The sequence below is a fragment of the Spermophilus citellus genome (genome assembly GCF_964194105.1).
Source record: "Spermophilus citellus genome assembly, chromosome: 16".
Classification (NCBI taxonomy): Eukaryota; Metazoa; Chordata; class Mammalia; order Rodentia; family Sciuridae; genus Spermophilus; species Spermophilus citellus.
The window spans coordinates 52257080-52273591 of NC_138196.1; the positions used below are offsets into that span (position 1 = coordinate 52257080).

The window sequence follows — 16512 nt, forward strand, 5'->3', positions numbered from 1 at the left end:
GAGAAAATTATTTTACTGCTGCCAAAACAAGAACACTTCCCCAACCTTTTCTCCCACCATTTATCAAAATATTTATTATTGTATGATTAGTTGAGGTTTTCCTAATGCCTGGGGATTTTACAGCCTGCCAAAAAGAGTTTGAGAAGGTTTAAGGTACAGATTTGAATAATGAGGAACAAGCATAAGGAAGTAACCATGTTATATTTAGGGAACACAAGTAATAGACCGTAATAAAAGGCAAATAAGTTTGGGATAAGAAACTCTGATGCGCATCTTGAGGAAAGTCAATTTATTTATAAGTGGGAGGATTTAGGCAAATACTACTTGAACACTTTAAATTGGTTCAAGAAAAAAGGCATAACTGCAGTCCAAGTTTTCAGAGAAAATTAGCATGATTAGTTTCATCCCAATGAAGATGAAACTCAACCGAAGGCCCTCTTTGCCCAACAACAGGGAAAGGGCCCCTTTAAGACGTGCATACATTAGTGTGCTGGGCCTGTCTTAACAAAGTGCCACAGACCGGGTGGATTTAGATAACAAAAATTTATTTTCTGAGGGTCCTGGAGGCTAGAAGTCCATCCATCTGTGTTGGGAGGGCCAGATTTCCCCAAAGGCTCTAGGGAAGGACTCTTCCTGCCTCTTCTTAGATTCTGGTCACAATCACTGATCACTATAAAGACTGCCTTTATCTCTTAATAATATATGATCTAATTTTATGCTAATTTATGTGGTTATTTTGACATTTGTTTCTTCTCTATTACAGAAGGCATCTCCTAACATTTGTTTTCTCGTTTTGCAGAAACAGAATCCCCATTTTTAGCTAGGTAAGAGGTCACAAAGAGTAAAGACCATTTTCCCTAGACTCCTTTTCAGAAAAGCACGAACATGTGACTAAGTCTGGCCAGTGGGATGTGAAAAGAAGCAATGTATGCTATTTCTAGGTTACACTCATAATGTGAATTAGGCAACATCTCAGGATTGGTAAAGCAACAGCCTGAAACCTAATTCAATGGAGCTACATGGGATATTATAAATTTCTATCCTGTTTAAGTCTCTTCATTATGGATTTTTTTTAAATGGCAGCTAAATCTGTTCTCCATAGGATTAAAAATTCTGTGAAGTCAGAAACTCTTGTCTCTTTGGGTGCACCATTGTATTCCTAGAGGCCAGGCACAGTGCTTTCGACTTGGTAGAGGCCAAAATTATTTCTGGTAGATGAATGAAACAGAGTTCTGTACTTTAGAGCTACAGAGAATAAATGTAGTGATTGCAACTTAAGTTAAACTTTAAATAAAATTTATAGTTATTTAACTAGTTAAGTTGTAAAATCTAGAGGATAAGAATAATGATTTTTTGAACAACACTACCTGATAAAATCCATTAGCACTAGAATTCATCCTAATTGGCAGAAGAGGCTTATCAAATTTGTCATATAAGTCAATGAAGCAAAGGGCACTAATATTATAAGTAGTTATTATTAATCAGTTACTTATTAACTGTCACTTACATTAAAAATTGATAAAATTATGCTATGCACACAGGAATATGCCACAGTGAATTTCACCTTTATGTATATCTATAAAATATTTTAAAAACTAGTATAGGGCTGGGGATGTGGCTCAAGCCGTAGCGCGCTTGCCTGGCATGCGCGCGGCCCGGGTTCGATCCTCAGCACCACATACAAAGATGTTGTGTCCGCCGAAAACTAAAAAATAAATATTAAAAAATTCTCTCTCTCTTTAAAAAAAAAATAGAAAAAAAAACTAGTATAAAAAAATAAATAAATTGAAGGAAGACCAGTAGTGTAGAGGAAGGAGAAGGTGGAGAAGGAAGTAAGAGAAAGGGAAAGAAATGGGGACTGAAGGGGAGCAAATTATATTCCATGCTTGTATGATTATATCAAAATAAAACCTAATATTATGTAAAAACTATAATTGCACTAATAAAACCATAACAAAAGAAGAGACCTAGTCTAATCTGTATTTCTTCAAAGATTCAAAATAAAAAATTATTCATTGGACTATAGACTTATTGCATACAAAGTAACCAACAAATGACAAATGAAAATAACTTCAATAGTTATTTATAAAAGCATTTCACTAAGTAAAACAATCCTAATATGAACAATTCTATCAACATGGTAAACATGTTAAATGAAAATATATAATTTTGAACCTAGAGCTCTATAATTATTCCAAGTTTTGTTGATGTAGATGAGTTGTTCAAGGCTTATTTAGATAAAATGATGTAATGAATTAGGAGGAAAAGAATTTTGAACATGTAAGTGCTCTTTTTCACCCATATTCATTAATCTACATTGCAAACAGGATTTATACTAACGTTGATTTCATTAGGGATATTTCTAGTTTCTAATACAATATTGTACATCTTTATTAAGGGAATCACCACATTTCATGCTGATGAAAATCTTTGAATCTTTTTTTTAAGTAAATTTTTAGTAGTAGATAGACACAATACCTTCATTTTATTTAGTTTTTTATGTGATGCTGAGGATCAAACCCAGTGTCTCACATGTGCTAGGCAAGCGCTCCTCCACTAAGCCACAACCCCAGCCCAATCTTTGAATCTTAATTAATTGTAAAGCCTCAGAGAAGCTACATAGGAAATTCTACTTTAGACAACAGAAATGTATCACACATCAGAAAAAAATCAAGACTTATGAATTATTAAAATATAATTAAGGGGCTGTGGTTGTGGCTCAGCAGTAGAGTGCTTGCCTAGCACGTACAAAGCGCTAGGTTCGATCCTCAGCACCACATAAACATATATAAATAAAATAAAGGTGTTGTGTCTAACTGCAACTAAAAAAATTTTTTTAAATAATTAAATTGAAAATTAAGCATAATTTACCAACTCTAATGAAATAACATTTATTTCTAATTGTTCAATGGCTATTTTAAGAAAAATAAAACTTGTTTTGTTTTGGGGGCAAAGGAGTGTGAACTATACCTTTCTCTTCTATGAAAACTGGGACAACTATAGTTTTAGACTATGTTTTGCCAATAACTAGCTGTAAGGCCTGAGCAGGCAATGGTCTCTTCTATGTCTTGATTTTCTTATTCATGAAGAAACAAGATACAATGATTTCCCAAACTCCTGCTAGTTCAAATATTCTGATATTACCTTTTGAAGTTTCCTTGAGGTTCATCTCAGTACTCAAATTTTACAGTAAAAAATATTTTATCTGGCCTTTACCAAAATCAGCTATTTGTAATGAAGTCAGAGAATTAATGCATAACTTAAAAACACAGAAAACTCCCAAATTGCCATCTTTCTCAAAGCTTTCTTAAAAAAAAGTGATATTAAAATATCTGGATAAAAATTAAAATTTTCATGGTTCAATTTTTTTTTAATACTACTCACAGAAGTAGCATTAAAAAATGAAAGTCAAAAAAATAAAAGTCAAAGAAAGAGTAGCAAGAAATAAGGAGAAATACAAAATCTAAAGTGACACAGACTGGATTTGCTGAATGAATGAATACATGAATGAAGAGATGAATAGAAAGTGGAAGAAAAACTATAATATCCTTTACCTCTATGAGTAATGCAACCATCTTTTTCCCATCGGCTTCAGGATTGGCAGGTTTGTTGAATTCCAAATCAAAATAAAGTTTGCATACAGCATTTTCAGGAATAACTTCATAGCAGTGCATGAGATTTTTTCTAAATTGAATAATTCAAGATTGTTAGATTTATATCTTATACCATTTAGTCAGTTAGTTAGATTGAACCCAGGGCACTCTACCACTGAGATATATCTCCAGTCCATTATTTTTTTTATTTTGAGACAGGTGCTGAGGCTGGCCTCTGTAATTCATGATTCTCCTGCCTCATCCTTCCAATTTGCTGGGATACAGGTGTGTGCCACTGCATCTGGCTTTTACCTTTTAAATCATGGAAGCTGATCTTATACCTCAAGGACAGTGTAAACAGTGCTTCAACTACATATGCCTATGAAATAACGTGATAAAGAAAATGTGCTCACAATAGGTTTATTGCTCAGAGTACCAAGAGTTTCCATCAAAAGATATAACAATTATATTCTAAAACATTATTTAACTGGAAAATAAGGTCAGTCTTACAGTGTTATTTATTCACAAATATTTGATATTATATAATATCTCTGAATTTGTTTTTTGGTATCATCATGAAACAAATTTTAGAAAATATTTTTTTCCCTCAAACTGCGATCCCAGAATCACATATTCTTGAGGTTCTATAAATTTTTCATGAGAATTTTTCAATTTTGTATTTTCAGTAGTAAGATATTTTAGAAATTGGTAAAGAAATATTCTGAATGACTTGACTTTACTAATGTTTCTAATGGACACATTTGCTAAAAAGGGAGGAAAGACTGTGATACAGGTAATAAGAATGGATGATGAGGATTGGGGCTATAGTTCAGTGGCAGAGTGCTTGCCTAGCATGTGTGAGGCACTGGGTTCAATCCTCAGCACTATATAAAATAAACAAATAAAGGCATTCTATACATTTATAACCACAAAGAAATTTTTTTTAATATTTATTTTTTAGTTTTAGGTGAACACAATATCTTTATTTTACTTTTACGTGATGCTGAGGATTGAACCCAGTGCCTCACGCATGCCAGGCCTACGTGCTACCACTGAGCCACATCCCCAGCCCGATTTTTTTTAATTAAAAAAAATTTTAAAAGAATGGATGATGACTCAAATGTAAATGATAATTCAGATTAAGTGAAGTCCAGATGACATACTATACAAATAAAGGGTTTGTAGTAACTTGAAGAAGGAAAAGTGATGGGGGTATAGTACTAACATGTAATAGGTAGTACAGGAATTCAACACACACATCAGGCACATGCATGCAGGTACACGTTTTATAATAATCAGTATCATATTTATGTTGCAAGGTTTAGTTTCAGCAAAACATCATCTGTCACATTACCTTAAGAATTTTAATTCACCTCTAATTAGTATTCCATGTAAATAAACATAACTATGTCTAGTTTTATATTTGCAACTACTTAAGTAACATTATAATGAAAGTATTTTAAATTGAAACAAGCATCCCATATTAATTTACATTAATTCCATACATTATTCAGGTCTGGAAAATCCGTGAATTAATCGCTCAGAAAGCAGATATTTCTTTATTAGATAATTAATCAGGTAAATACTCATTTGTAATAATAGTACAACATAATACTTGTTTGCAAAAGAAAAACTTCACAGAATTCCCTTTGGGTACACAAACGTGTGTGTGTGTGTGTGTGTGTGTGTGTGTGTGTGAGAGAGAGAGAGAGAGAGAGAGAGAGAGAAAGAGAGAGAGAGAGAGAGAGAGAGAGAGAGATTTTTCTTTCCAACACCAGGTGAAATAATTGAGCACTGCTATGACAAAGGAACTCCAAACCCAATTCTAATAGTAAAGGAGTGACTAATCTGTTAGAAACTACTTACCGAGATTTATAGTAAAACCAAAGTTGAACATAGGTTGTTACAAGGTAAATGCGTTGACCATCTCCCACTTTACATTCCAAAGCAAATACGTGAACATCCTTAAAAAATCAAAAATAATATTCAACAAAATTCAAAAAACGCAAATCTAAATTCAACTGCATGCTATTAAATATTCATAAACATTTTCATGCTTCAAGTTTTCAGAAACTAGAATATGGACAATCATATTATTAAAAAAGTCACTATATCCATGCAATTCAAAATCTATTTATATTTATTTCTAATCATTCACATCATGTACAAAATGGAAACAAACAGAATGGATTAAAGGGGAAAAAAATTCTTGATTCCATTACATTAAGTTAAAACCTCCTACGATAGTTGTATTTCTTAGTATATGAAATTAAAGCTATATTTATTTCAAAACTACCTAAATATTACTACAAATAATTTGAGCTAAAAATCAATTAATCAATTCTCTAATATTTATAAAATTGTGTGGGAATGAATTTTTTAAAGGCTACTAGAATACTGAATTAAATAGACCTTCATGGCTGGGCTGTAGAGCTGCTTCTAATAAAGGCATATATACGTATGTTCTTTTGTTTCCATTTAAGCTAAGGCAGCTGTTCAGCCTACTTTCATTTTCATGAATGAAAAAATCATAGGACTCAGCTGCTTGATCCTATTAAAAATCTTTTTGAAATAAATTTTATAAGTTGGTAATTAACAAAACCAGCAGGCAGACACCTGTATCTTTTTTAAAAATCCAAATTGACATGAATCTATGTTTTAATTTCTGATACCTGAGTTAGGTTTGTACAAAATAATTAAGAAAAGTTTTTCTTATATTTCCTAAACTATTTTGATAAGATATAAGTGAGCCTCTTCTTGCTAGGTAAAGAAGGGTCTCACTCCCAAAACTTAAGTGTATTAGGTTTCTACACAGCATCAATGGCCAAGAGTTACAATACATTTAATTTGGATTAAAATATGCACCTTATCTTTTCCTTTATACTTCTTTATTTCTGATGGTACCCAATAAACAAAGAATGTGCAATGTACTCTATTGCTTCATGTATTAATTTTTTTGAATGTTTCAAGTACTTCTTCCTCCCACTTGCTTAATGTGTTGGCAATATGTATGGCTGCCCTTTCTCTAAGCACAGCTTCATTTAAATGTGATTACACATTTTTTAAGCTAATTGGACTATCTATATCATTTTTTATTACTAATACAAATTAAATGGTTAATGATTTGAAGGAATAATATCCTACAACATGTGATTTTAAGATTGCTATTAAATTCTCCTGATAGAGAACATAATCTGAAATGGAGTCAAATAGATATATTTAGAAATCTTGAGTCATAGTTGTTCTACAAAAAACAAAAAGAAGATGAAGCAATTACCTCTTTACAGCTTTTAACAAAATTAAAAGCTTCATTTTGTCGATAAAACAGCTTCCAAATGGAGGGTGGTTCTTCTGACTTGGACAATCTTGGTCTATAAACAGAGGACAATGGTTTCCTCTCATACTGAGATGCTAGTTCTTCAATTCGCTTCAGTTTTTCTTCCCATTTTCTCTTCATTGGTTTTAAGTGTGGGGAGAATAAATCCTGTTCCACTCAAGTTTTCTATCAATTAGTATTAAAACAAACAAACAAAAAGGCCATCAATTTCTTTGTTTAGAACATGTTTTGGTGGATAAAATTTCAAACTATTTCCTAACATTTATGTCTTTTTTTTTTTTTAAAGAGAGCGAGAGAGAAGTTTTTAATATTTATTTTTTAGTTTTCGGCAGACGCAACATCTTTGTTTGTATGTGGTGCTGAGGATCGAACCCGGGCCACACGCATGCCAGGCGAGCGTGCTACCGCTTGAGCCACATCCCCAGCCCACATTTATGTCTTTATTTGCTTTATATTCTCTTTTTAAATTAAAGAGTTTATACCTTTCATTTTTTTAAAGAGAGAGAGAGAGAGAGTGAGAATTTTAATATTTATTTATTTATTTTTTAGTTTTCGGCGGACACAACATCTTTGTTTGTATGTGGTGCGAGGATCAAACCCGGGCCGCATGCTTGCTAGGCGAGCGCGCTACTGCTTGAGCCACATCCCCAGCCCCTATATTTTATTCTTTACATGAAGTTTTACCATTGAACAAGAACAGGACTGGTTATCAGAAATCTTAGATTCTCTTCCATCTAATGGCTCTTTCACGTAGTAGTGTTATGACTTCAGAAAGGTTAATAAAGCTCCCAGAATCTTGCTTTTTTTTTTTTTAAATGGGAGTTAATAACTTTTTGACTACTTTATGTAGTATCCTGAGTACAGATGTGATAAGAATATAAAAATATTTTATACTGTACAAAGTTTCACATAAATGTAAGTGCTTTTTTTGTTTCAATCATTATAGCTTTTCTTATAACCATTTTATTGCACCACCTAGCTACCTACATGCCCAGCTGGTGCCACTAACTTGGTCACCATTCTTCTGCTACTATTTCTTAGTATAGAGTTCACGTCTAGACACCAGTGTGTACCTCTTAGTTCTCTTTTATTCTGTTTCTGACGTCTATTTCTTGTCTCCCAACACAAGTTTTAGTATCTAAGCATAACGTCACTTAAATGTCATTACAATTTTTTTTTCCAGCAAGAGATGCCATCTAAGCTCAGTTCCATATCAACTCTGGGTTTAGCCCTGTGACTTGCTGGGGCTAATGTCACACTGACAAATGTAAAATAAACAGAGGTGATTTTGCATTGGATTTGGCTATCCTGGAGTTCTCTCCTGAGACTGTCATGTTATAACTGTGGCCTCATAAAGAATGAAAGGTCATATGGAGAAGAAACAAAACATCCCAGCTAATAGCCAGCACCAGCAGTTAGATATGTGAATCCAGAGTAACATCTAATCCACAAGAAAACTGTAAACCAAGAAACAAACATAGTTCTAGAGATATCAATATAAATTTCACAACAGATACTCCTCGGAAAGAAACATCAATTCGGTGGATTGAGGAAATGGGACAGTATTTTTTAAAATTCATTTATTTATTTATTTTTGCATTACAAGTATTTTTAAAAGCTACTTTAACTTGTCGATACAAAGTGCTATGGTTCTTAGCCAGATGTGGTGATGCAACGCCTGTAATCCCAGCTACCCAGTTATTTGGACATAATATCTCTATTTTATTTATTTATTTTTATGTGATATTGAGGATTAAACCCAGTGCCTCATGCATGCAAGTCATGTGTTTTACTACTGAGCTATAAACCCAGCTCCTATACCCAGTTATTTGGGAAGCTGAGGTAGGAGGATTGCAAGTATGGGAGAGCCTGGAGAACTTGGGAGACAAAAAAAATTTTAAAGGGGTGGGAGAATGGACTGAGGGTGTAGCTCAGTGGTGAGCCTGCCTACTATGTGCAAGGCTCTGGGTTTAATCCCCAGCTTGTGTGTGTGCATGTGTGCGTGTGTGTGTGTGTGTGTGTGTGTGTGTGTGTGTATGTGTGTATACATAGTGCTATGGTTCTTTATTGCTAGATAGATTCTGGATATTCATTTTACTTTAATCTGCTTCATAACTACATAAAAATCCACTATATTTAGATAAACCTAATTGAGAAACTGTCTATTATATGAAATGTATTAACTTTCAACAAAGTCCACTGTTTGCTTAATGAAGAAAATAACACAGAATACAGTCATATCTGAATCATAGTATCTAACCAACAACTGACTAGGAATAACCATATAAACATTCACACTTAGTGACACTGAAATCTTAATTTTTCTTTTTTACAGTACTGGGGATTGAGCCCAGGGCCTCATGCGTGCTAGGCAAGCACCTTATTACTAAGCTACATTCCAAGCCCTTTCTATTTTTTCTTTTGGGACAGGGTCTCACTAAGTTGCCAGCCAAGTCTGAAATTTATGCTTCTCCTGCCTCAGCTTCCAGAGTAGTTGGGATCAGAGGCATACACCACAACAGCTAGTCTGAAATCTTCTCAGAAAAAGTTTTCTTGGGGCTGGGGATATAGCTCAGTTGGTAGAGTGCTTTCCTCACATGCACAAGGCCCTGAGTTCAATCCCCAGCACCACAAAAAAAAAAAAAAAAAAAAAGAGAGAGAGAAGAAAAAGTTTGCTTGTTTTTATAAAAATCCTGGTATGAACATGGGAGTATGTCAAACATTAAAGTCACGGAGTCTTCAATGGAAAACCAGTTGAAGATTTGCTGCCTTTGGGAAACCAGGAGCATCAACAGGGGGCATCGGGGAGTGGGTGGGATCAGTATATATCATGTCCCAAATTCTTTGCACAGCACAAAAATTTTAACAGCTGGCATGAGATCAGAAGACAACTGGAGGGTTGAATGACAAAAGCAAAGGAAATGGAGAATTGGAAGGCATCTGGCATTCTGGTTTGGGACTATCATATTCCTCATCCCTACCTTATGGGAGAATATGTCATCATATTAGAAATGCTTTTAATTCCTGGTGGAGAATGAATACAGTACTCTTTTATATAATTATACATAAAGATTCTTTTTACCCAGAGACCAAAACTATTTTTGGCAATAGTTTCCAGGTTCCAAAGGAAAATACTTGATGTATTTTAAGAGAGTAGGTTTAAAGAGCTTTATAATTTATTTCTTAACACTGCACCAGAATGTCTATTTAACCATGTTTTATACCTCATCAGGTGGCTGAGCTAGAAAAAAAGGTTGGGTTAGTCTTTTCAGGGTAACTATGGAAGAAGGGGCAATGAGGATATAAATGGAGAGTCAATCATATCTAAGCAGCCTTGGCTTCCCTGGGTTTATGTTCAGACTTGCTCAGCTATGACTCTTTGTGGCTTCCCCTCAGCAGCTGGACTAGGGGAATACATGATTCATATTCACTAGCTTTTAGGGAGACCTGAAGCCAATCTTGCCATGCTTCTTTCTAGCCCAGCTCTCCTAGGTTCTCCTTTTGTGTAATCATAGATCAACCCCAATCCCCTAACTCCAACTTCTCCCTCTATACTGAGATTAGATTCATCAGGATTTTGTGTTTTCTAGTAATATTCTAGTTCTAATACTTAGTAATATTCTGGTATATGACAAGGTTTTCTTAATATTATCCTTTTCCAGTTGCTTGTAATACATTTATATACTATTTTTCTCAGTGCTTAAATATTCATTCTAAAGTATGTGGTCAAAATCCACTTGTAGGGGCTGGGGATGTGGCTCAAGCGGTAGCGCGCTCGCCTGGCATGCGTGCGGCCCGGGTTCGATCCTCAGCACCACATACCAACAAAGATGTTGTGTCCGCCAAGAACTAAAAAAATAAATAAATAAATATTAAAAATTCTCTCTCTCTCTCTCTCTCTCTCTCTCTCTCTCACACACACACTCTCTCTCCCCCTCCTCTCTCACTCTTTAAAAAAAAAATCCACTTGTAGAAATATTATTATGGGCCAGGCATGGTGGTGCATGCCTGTAATCCCAGCAGCTCAGAGGCTGAAGCAGGAGGATCATGAGTTCAAAGTCAGCCTCAGTAAAACTAAGGTGCTAAGCAACCCAATGAGACGCTATCTCTGAATAAAATACAAAATAGGGCAGGGGATGTGGCTCAGTGGTCAACTGCCCCGGAGTTCAATCCCTGGTACCAAAAAAAAAGAAGTATTCTATGTTTACTTCCTGGATGAATAACACCTTAAGAAATTAAACATAATTAACTGAACTTCCTCCTTTCCCCCCAGTTCAGTACTTTGCCTGTGTATGCTTAAACAAAAGTAACTCATATTTAAATTCCCAAAAACCTATCATGGAGGGGGAAGATGGCGGCGAAGGGAGTGCATCACTCCCGTGTACTGCGTCACTGTTCGGAAGAATGAAGAGTTAGAACAGCTAAAAACTATCTTGTTAGGAATTTCTAGCAAAACTGGGGTGCTCCAAAACCTAGTGGAAGGATTTTGATCGCACGAGGATCAGCTACAGGGGCTCAAACGCGAGCGACTTGTCCGCATGGAGGGTCACGCCGCTTATTCAGCAAATCGCCCTGTGGCTAGAATCTGCGGCACGCGCTGGGAAGCAAGAGATAGCAACGCAAAGATACAGCGTTGCGGATTCTGTGGGCTCCTGCCAGCTGTGCAATCACGGTACACAGTACTGAATTCTGGGTCTGAGACGGGGGAAGGAAGCGGTCCAGTTCGGTTCTCCACCGGTCAGACCACAGACGAAGCCAGCGGCCACCATCTTGGAGAGTTGACGTCATCATCCCTGTTTTCGACTGATCTCAGCTCATTCAACCATAGAACAGGTAATTTCAGGCTGCCATTTGCCTGCGTCTTGCAGATAAATTACTCAGGCGCAGTGCTAAGAACCCGCGGAAACTGCTTCTTGGGGCCTGCTCCTATCAGAACATACACGGAGCCCAGGGCAGCCAAATTCTGGCTCCCGGAACTGCTCTGGCCCAGGGCTAAGGAGCCCCCGGAGGCTGCTTCTTGGAGCCTGCTCCTATCAGAGCATGCACGGAGCCCAGAGAGGCCGGGTTCTGGCTCCCGGAACTGCTCTGGCCCAGGGCTGAAGAACCCGCGGAAACTGCTTCTTGGGGCCTGCTCCTATCAGAACATACACGGAGCCCGGGGCGGCCAAATTCTGGCTCCCGGAACTGCTCTGGCCCAGGGCTAAGGAGCCCACGGAGGCTGCTTCTTGGAGCCTGCTCCTATCAGAGCATGCACGGAGCCCAGAGCGGCCGAGTTCTGGCTCCTGGAGCTGCTCTGACCCAGGGCTGAGGAACCCGCAGAGACTGCTTCTCGGTCCGGATCCTGCTGAGTGCTGTGGGGGCCAGAGGGGCAGAGCAGAGCTGCAGCCTGCGTCCGGAACAGCCCCAGCGACCCGCCGGCGTGGTATCACTTCACCCCAACTGCGGTGGGGGCTGAGCAGAGCTGCCGCCCGAGCCCACAAGGTAGGCAGACCACCGGCTGATCGGTGGAACGGGCCCAGCAGCCTGCCAGCGTGGTAGACACGTCACACCAATGGGAGTAGGGGCAGAGCAGGGCCGCCGCCCGCGCCCAGAGTGGGCCTAGTGACCCGCCGGCGTGGTATCGCTTCACCCTAACTGCAGTGGGGGCCGAGCAGAGCTGCCGCCTGAGCCCGCAAGGTAGGCAGACCTGCAACCGACCAGCGGGACAGTCCCAGCGGCCTGCTGGCATGGTAGACACGTCACACCAATTGGAGTAGGGGCAGAGCAGGGCCGCCACCCGCGCCCGGAACAGGCCTAGCGACATGCCGGCGTGGTATCACTTCACTCCAACTGCACTAGGGGCCGAGCAGAGCCGCCGCCTGAGCCCGCAAGGTAGGCAGACCTGCGACCGACCAGCGGGACAGGCCCAGCGGCCTGCCGGCGTGGTAGACACGTCACACCAATTGGAGTAGGGGCAGAGCAGAGCTGCCGCCTGCGCTCGGAACAGGCCTCGCAACCTGCCGGCGTGCTAGACACGTCCCACCAATTGGAGTAGGGGCAGAGCAGAGCCTCTGCCCGCGCCCGGAACAAGCCTAGTGACCCGCCGGCATGGTATCGCTTCACCCCAACTGCAGTGGGGGCCGAGCAGAGCCGCCGCCCGAGCCCACAAGGTAGGCAGACCTGCGACCGACCGGCGGGACAGGCCCAGTGGCCTGCCGGCGTCGTAGACACGACACACCAATTGGAGTAGGGGCAGAGCAGAGCTGCCGCCCGCGCCTGGAACAGGCCTAGCGACCCGCCAGCGTGGTATCACTTCATCCCAACTGCAGTAGGGGCTGAGCAGAGCTGCCGCCTGAGCCCGCAAGATAGGCAGACCTGCGACCGACCGGCGGAAGAGGCCCAGCGGCCTGCCGGTGTGGTAGACACGTCACACCAATTGGAGTAGGGGCAGAGCAGAGCTGCCACCCGCGCCCGGAACAGGCCTAGCGACCCACCGGCGTGGTATCACTTCACCCCAACTGCAGTAGGGGCCGAGCAGAGCCGCCGCCCGAGCCCGCAAAGGTAGGCAGACTTGCGACCAACCGGCGGGACAGGCCCAGCGGCCTGCCAGCGTGGTAGACACATCACACCAATTGGAGTAGGGGCAGAGCAGAGCCGCCGCCCACATCCGGAGCAGACCCAACGACCCGCGGGCGTGGTAGTCACATCACCCCAATTGGAGAAGGGGCAGAGCAGAGCCGCCACCCGCGCCCACAAGGTAGGCAGACCTGCGACCGACACAACAGGCCCAGCGGTCCGCAGGCGTGGTAGACACGTCACACCAATTGGAGGAGGGGCAGAGGAGAGCCGCCACCCGCGCCCGGGACAGGCCCAGAGGCCCGCCGGCGTGGTAGTCACGTCACCCCAATTGGAGTAGGGGCAGAGCAGAGCCACTGCCCGATCCCTGAACAGGCCCAGTGGCCCGCCGGCGTGGTAGTTACGTCACACCAATTGGAGTAGGGGCAGAGCAGAGCCGCCTCCCGCGCCCGGAACAGGCCCAGCGACCCCCCAGCGTGGTAGACACGTCACCCCAATTGGTTTAAGGGCAGAGCAGAGCCGCCGCCCGCGCCTGCAAGGTAGGCAGACCTGCCACCGACCAGCAGAACAGCCCCAGGGGTCCGCGGGCGTGGTAGACACGTCACACCAACTGGAGGAGGAGCACAGCCGCTGCCCGCCCTGCAAGGGAGACTTTTTAACTATACAAGAGTAATATAAATATATAGGGGGAAAATTTCAAAAACACAACAGTTTCACCAAGCAGAAAGAAACGTGAGCAGTATGAAACGACAAGGAAAGAAAGGACCACAAGCAATGCAGGTCAACTCAGATTTAGAAGAGGTAATAGCTGCAGCAGATGGAATGTCAGATAAAGAATTCAGGATATACACGCTTCAGATGATCTGGAGTCTCAAGGAAGACATTAGACAACAAAATCAGTCAATGAAAGATCACTTCGACAATGAATTACATAAACAAATCCAAGAAGCAAAAGATCAATTATACAGGGAGATAGAGGTAATAAAAAACAAACAAACAGAAATCCTAGAAATGCAGGAAGCAATAAACCAACTTAAAAACTCAATTGAGAATACTACCAGCAGAGTAGAACACTTAGAAGATAGAACATCAGACAATGAAGACAAAGTATTTCAACTTGAAAAGAACATAGACAGCTCAGCAAGACTGTTAAGGAACCATGAGCAGAACATTCAAGAAATATGGGACAACATAAAGAGACCAAACTTAAGAGTCATTGGGATACAGGAAGGTATAGAGGTCCAAACCAAAGGAATGAGCAATCTATTCAATGAAATAATACGAGAAAACTTCCCAGACTTGAAGAATGAGACAGAATCCCAAATCCTAGAAGCCTACAGGATGCCGAATGTGCAAAATCATAAGAGATCCACACCTAGACACATTATAATGAAGATGCCCAGCATACAGAATAAGGAGAGAATTTTAAAAGCTACAAGAGAAAGGAAGCAGATCACATTTAGGGGCAAACCAATCAGGATAACAGCTGATCTTTCAACACAGGCTCTGAAAGCTAGAAGATCCTGGAATAACATATTTCAAACTCTGAAAGAAAATGGGTTCCAACCAAGAATCGTGTATCCAGCGAAATTAAGCTTCAGGATGGAAGATGAAATTAAAACCTTCCACAATGAACAAAAGTTAAAAGAATTTGCAGCTAGAAAACCATCTCTTCAAAACATCCTTGGCAAAACATTTCAGGAAGAGGAAATGGAAAACAACAATGAAAACCAACAGTGGGAGGTAGGACAGTAAAGGGGGGAAAATAATCAAAGAGGAAAACAAACCACGTTTAGTAACATAATAAACAAATATGGCTGGAAGAACAAACCATATCTCAATAATAACCCTAAATGTTAATGGCTTAAACTCACCAATTAAGAGACACAGGCTAGTAGAATGGATCACAAAACAAGACCCAACAATATGCTGCCTACAGGAGACGCATTTGATAGGAAAAGATATACATAGACTGAAGGTGAAAGGTTGGGAAAAATCATATCACTCATATGGACTTCGGAAACAAGCAGGAGTGTCCATACTCATATCAAATAAAATAGATTTCAAGCCAAAGTTAATCAAAAGGGATAAAGAGGGACACTACATACTGCTCAAGGGAACCATACACCAACAATACATAACAATCATAAATATATATGCCCCAAACAATGGTGCAGCTATGTTCATCCAGCAAACTCTTCTCAAGTTCAAGAGTCTAATAGACTACCATACAATAATCATGATTTGATAAAGGGGCTAAAAGCATGCAATGGAGGAAGGATAGCATCTTCAACAAATGGTGCTGGGAAAACTGGAAATCCATATGCAACAAAATGAAACTGAATCCCTTTCTCTCGCCATGCACAAAAGTTAACTCAAAATGGATCAAGGAGCTTGATATCAAATCAGAGACACAGCATCTGATAGAAGAAAAAGTTGGCTACGATCTACATACTGTGGGGTCGGGCCCCAAATTCCTCAATAGGACACCCATAGCACAAGAGTTAATAACTAGAATCAACAAATGGGACTTACTCAAACTAAAAAGTTTTTTCTCAGCAAAAGAAACAATAAGAGAGGTAAATAGGGAGCCTACGTCCTGGGAACAAATCTTACTCCTCACACTTCAGATAGAGCCCTAATATCCAGAGTATACAAAGAACTCAAAAAATTAGACAATAAGATAACAAATAACCCAATCAACAGATGGGCCAAGGACCTGAACAGACAATTCTCAGAGGAGGACATACTATCAATCAACAAGCACATGAAAAAATGCTCAGCATCGCTAGCAGTCAGAGAAATGCAAATCAAAACCACCCTAAGATACCATCTCACTCCAGTAAGATTGGCAGCCATTAGGAAGTCAAACAACAACAAGTGCTGGAGAGGATGTGGGGAAAAGGGTACACTTGCTCATTGTTGGTGGGACTGCAAATTGGTGCAGCCAATTTGGAAAGCAGTATGGAGATTTCTTGGAAAGCTGGGAATAGAACCACCATTTGACCCAGCTATTCCCCTTCTGGG

General features: G+C 40.1%; 1 protein-coding gene across 3 annotated transcripts in view; it reads right to left on the reverse strand.

Annotated features, from left to right (window-relative positions):
- PRIMPOL (primase and DNA directed polymerase) overlaps positions 1-16512 on the reverse strand; it is a 49524-nt gene that overhangs the window by 23449 nt on the left and 9563 nt on the right. For all 3 annotated transcript variants that reach the window (XM_081269007.1, XM_081269008.1, XM_081269006.1), the window contains exons 3-5: positions 6871-7095; positions 5460-5557; positions 3555-3684 (exon numbers count right to left, since the gene is read on the reverse strand). In XM_081269007.1, coding sequence (XP_081125133.1) covers positions 3555-3684; positions 5460-5557; positions 6871-7050 — 408 coding nt within the window. In that variant the 5' untranslated portion in view covers positions 7051-7095. The remainder of the gene's footprint in view (positions 1-3554; positions 3685-5459; positions 5558-6870; positions 7096-16512) is intronic.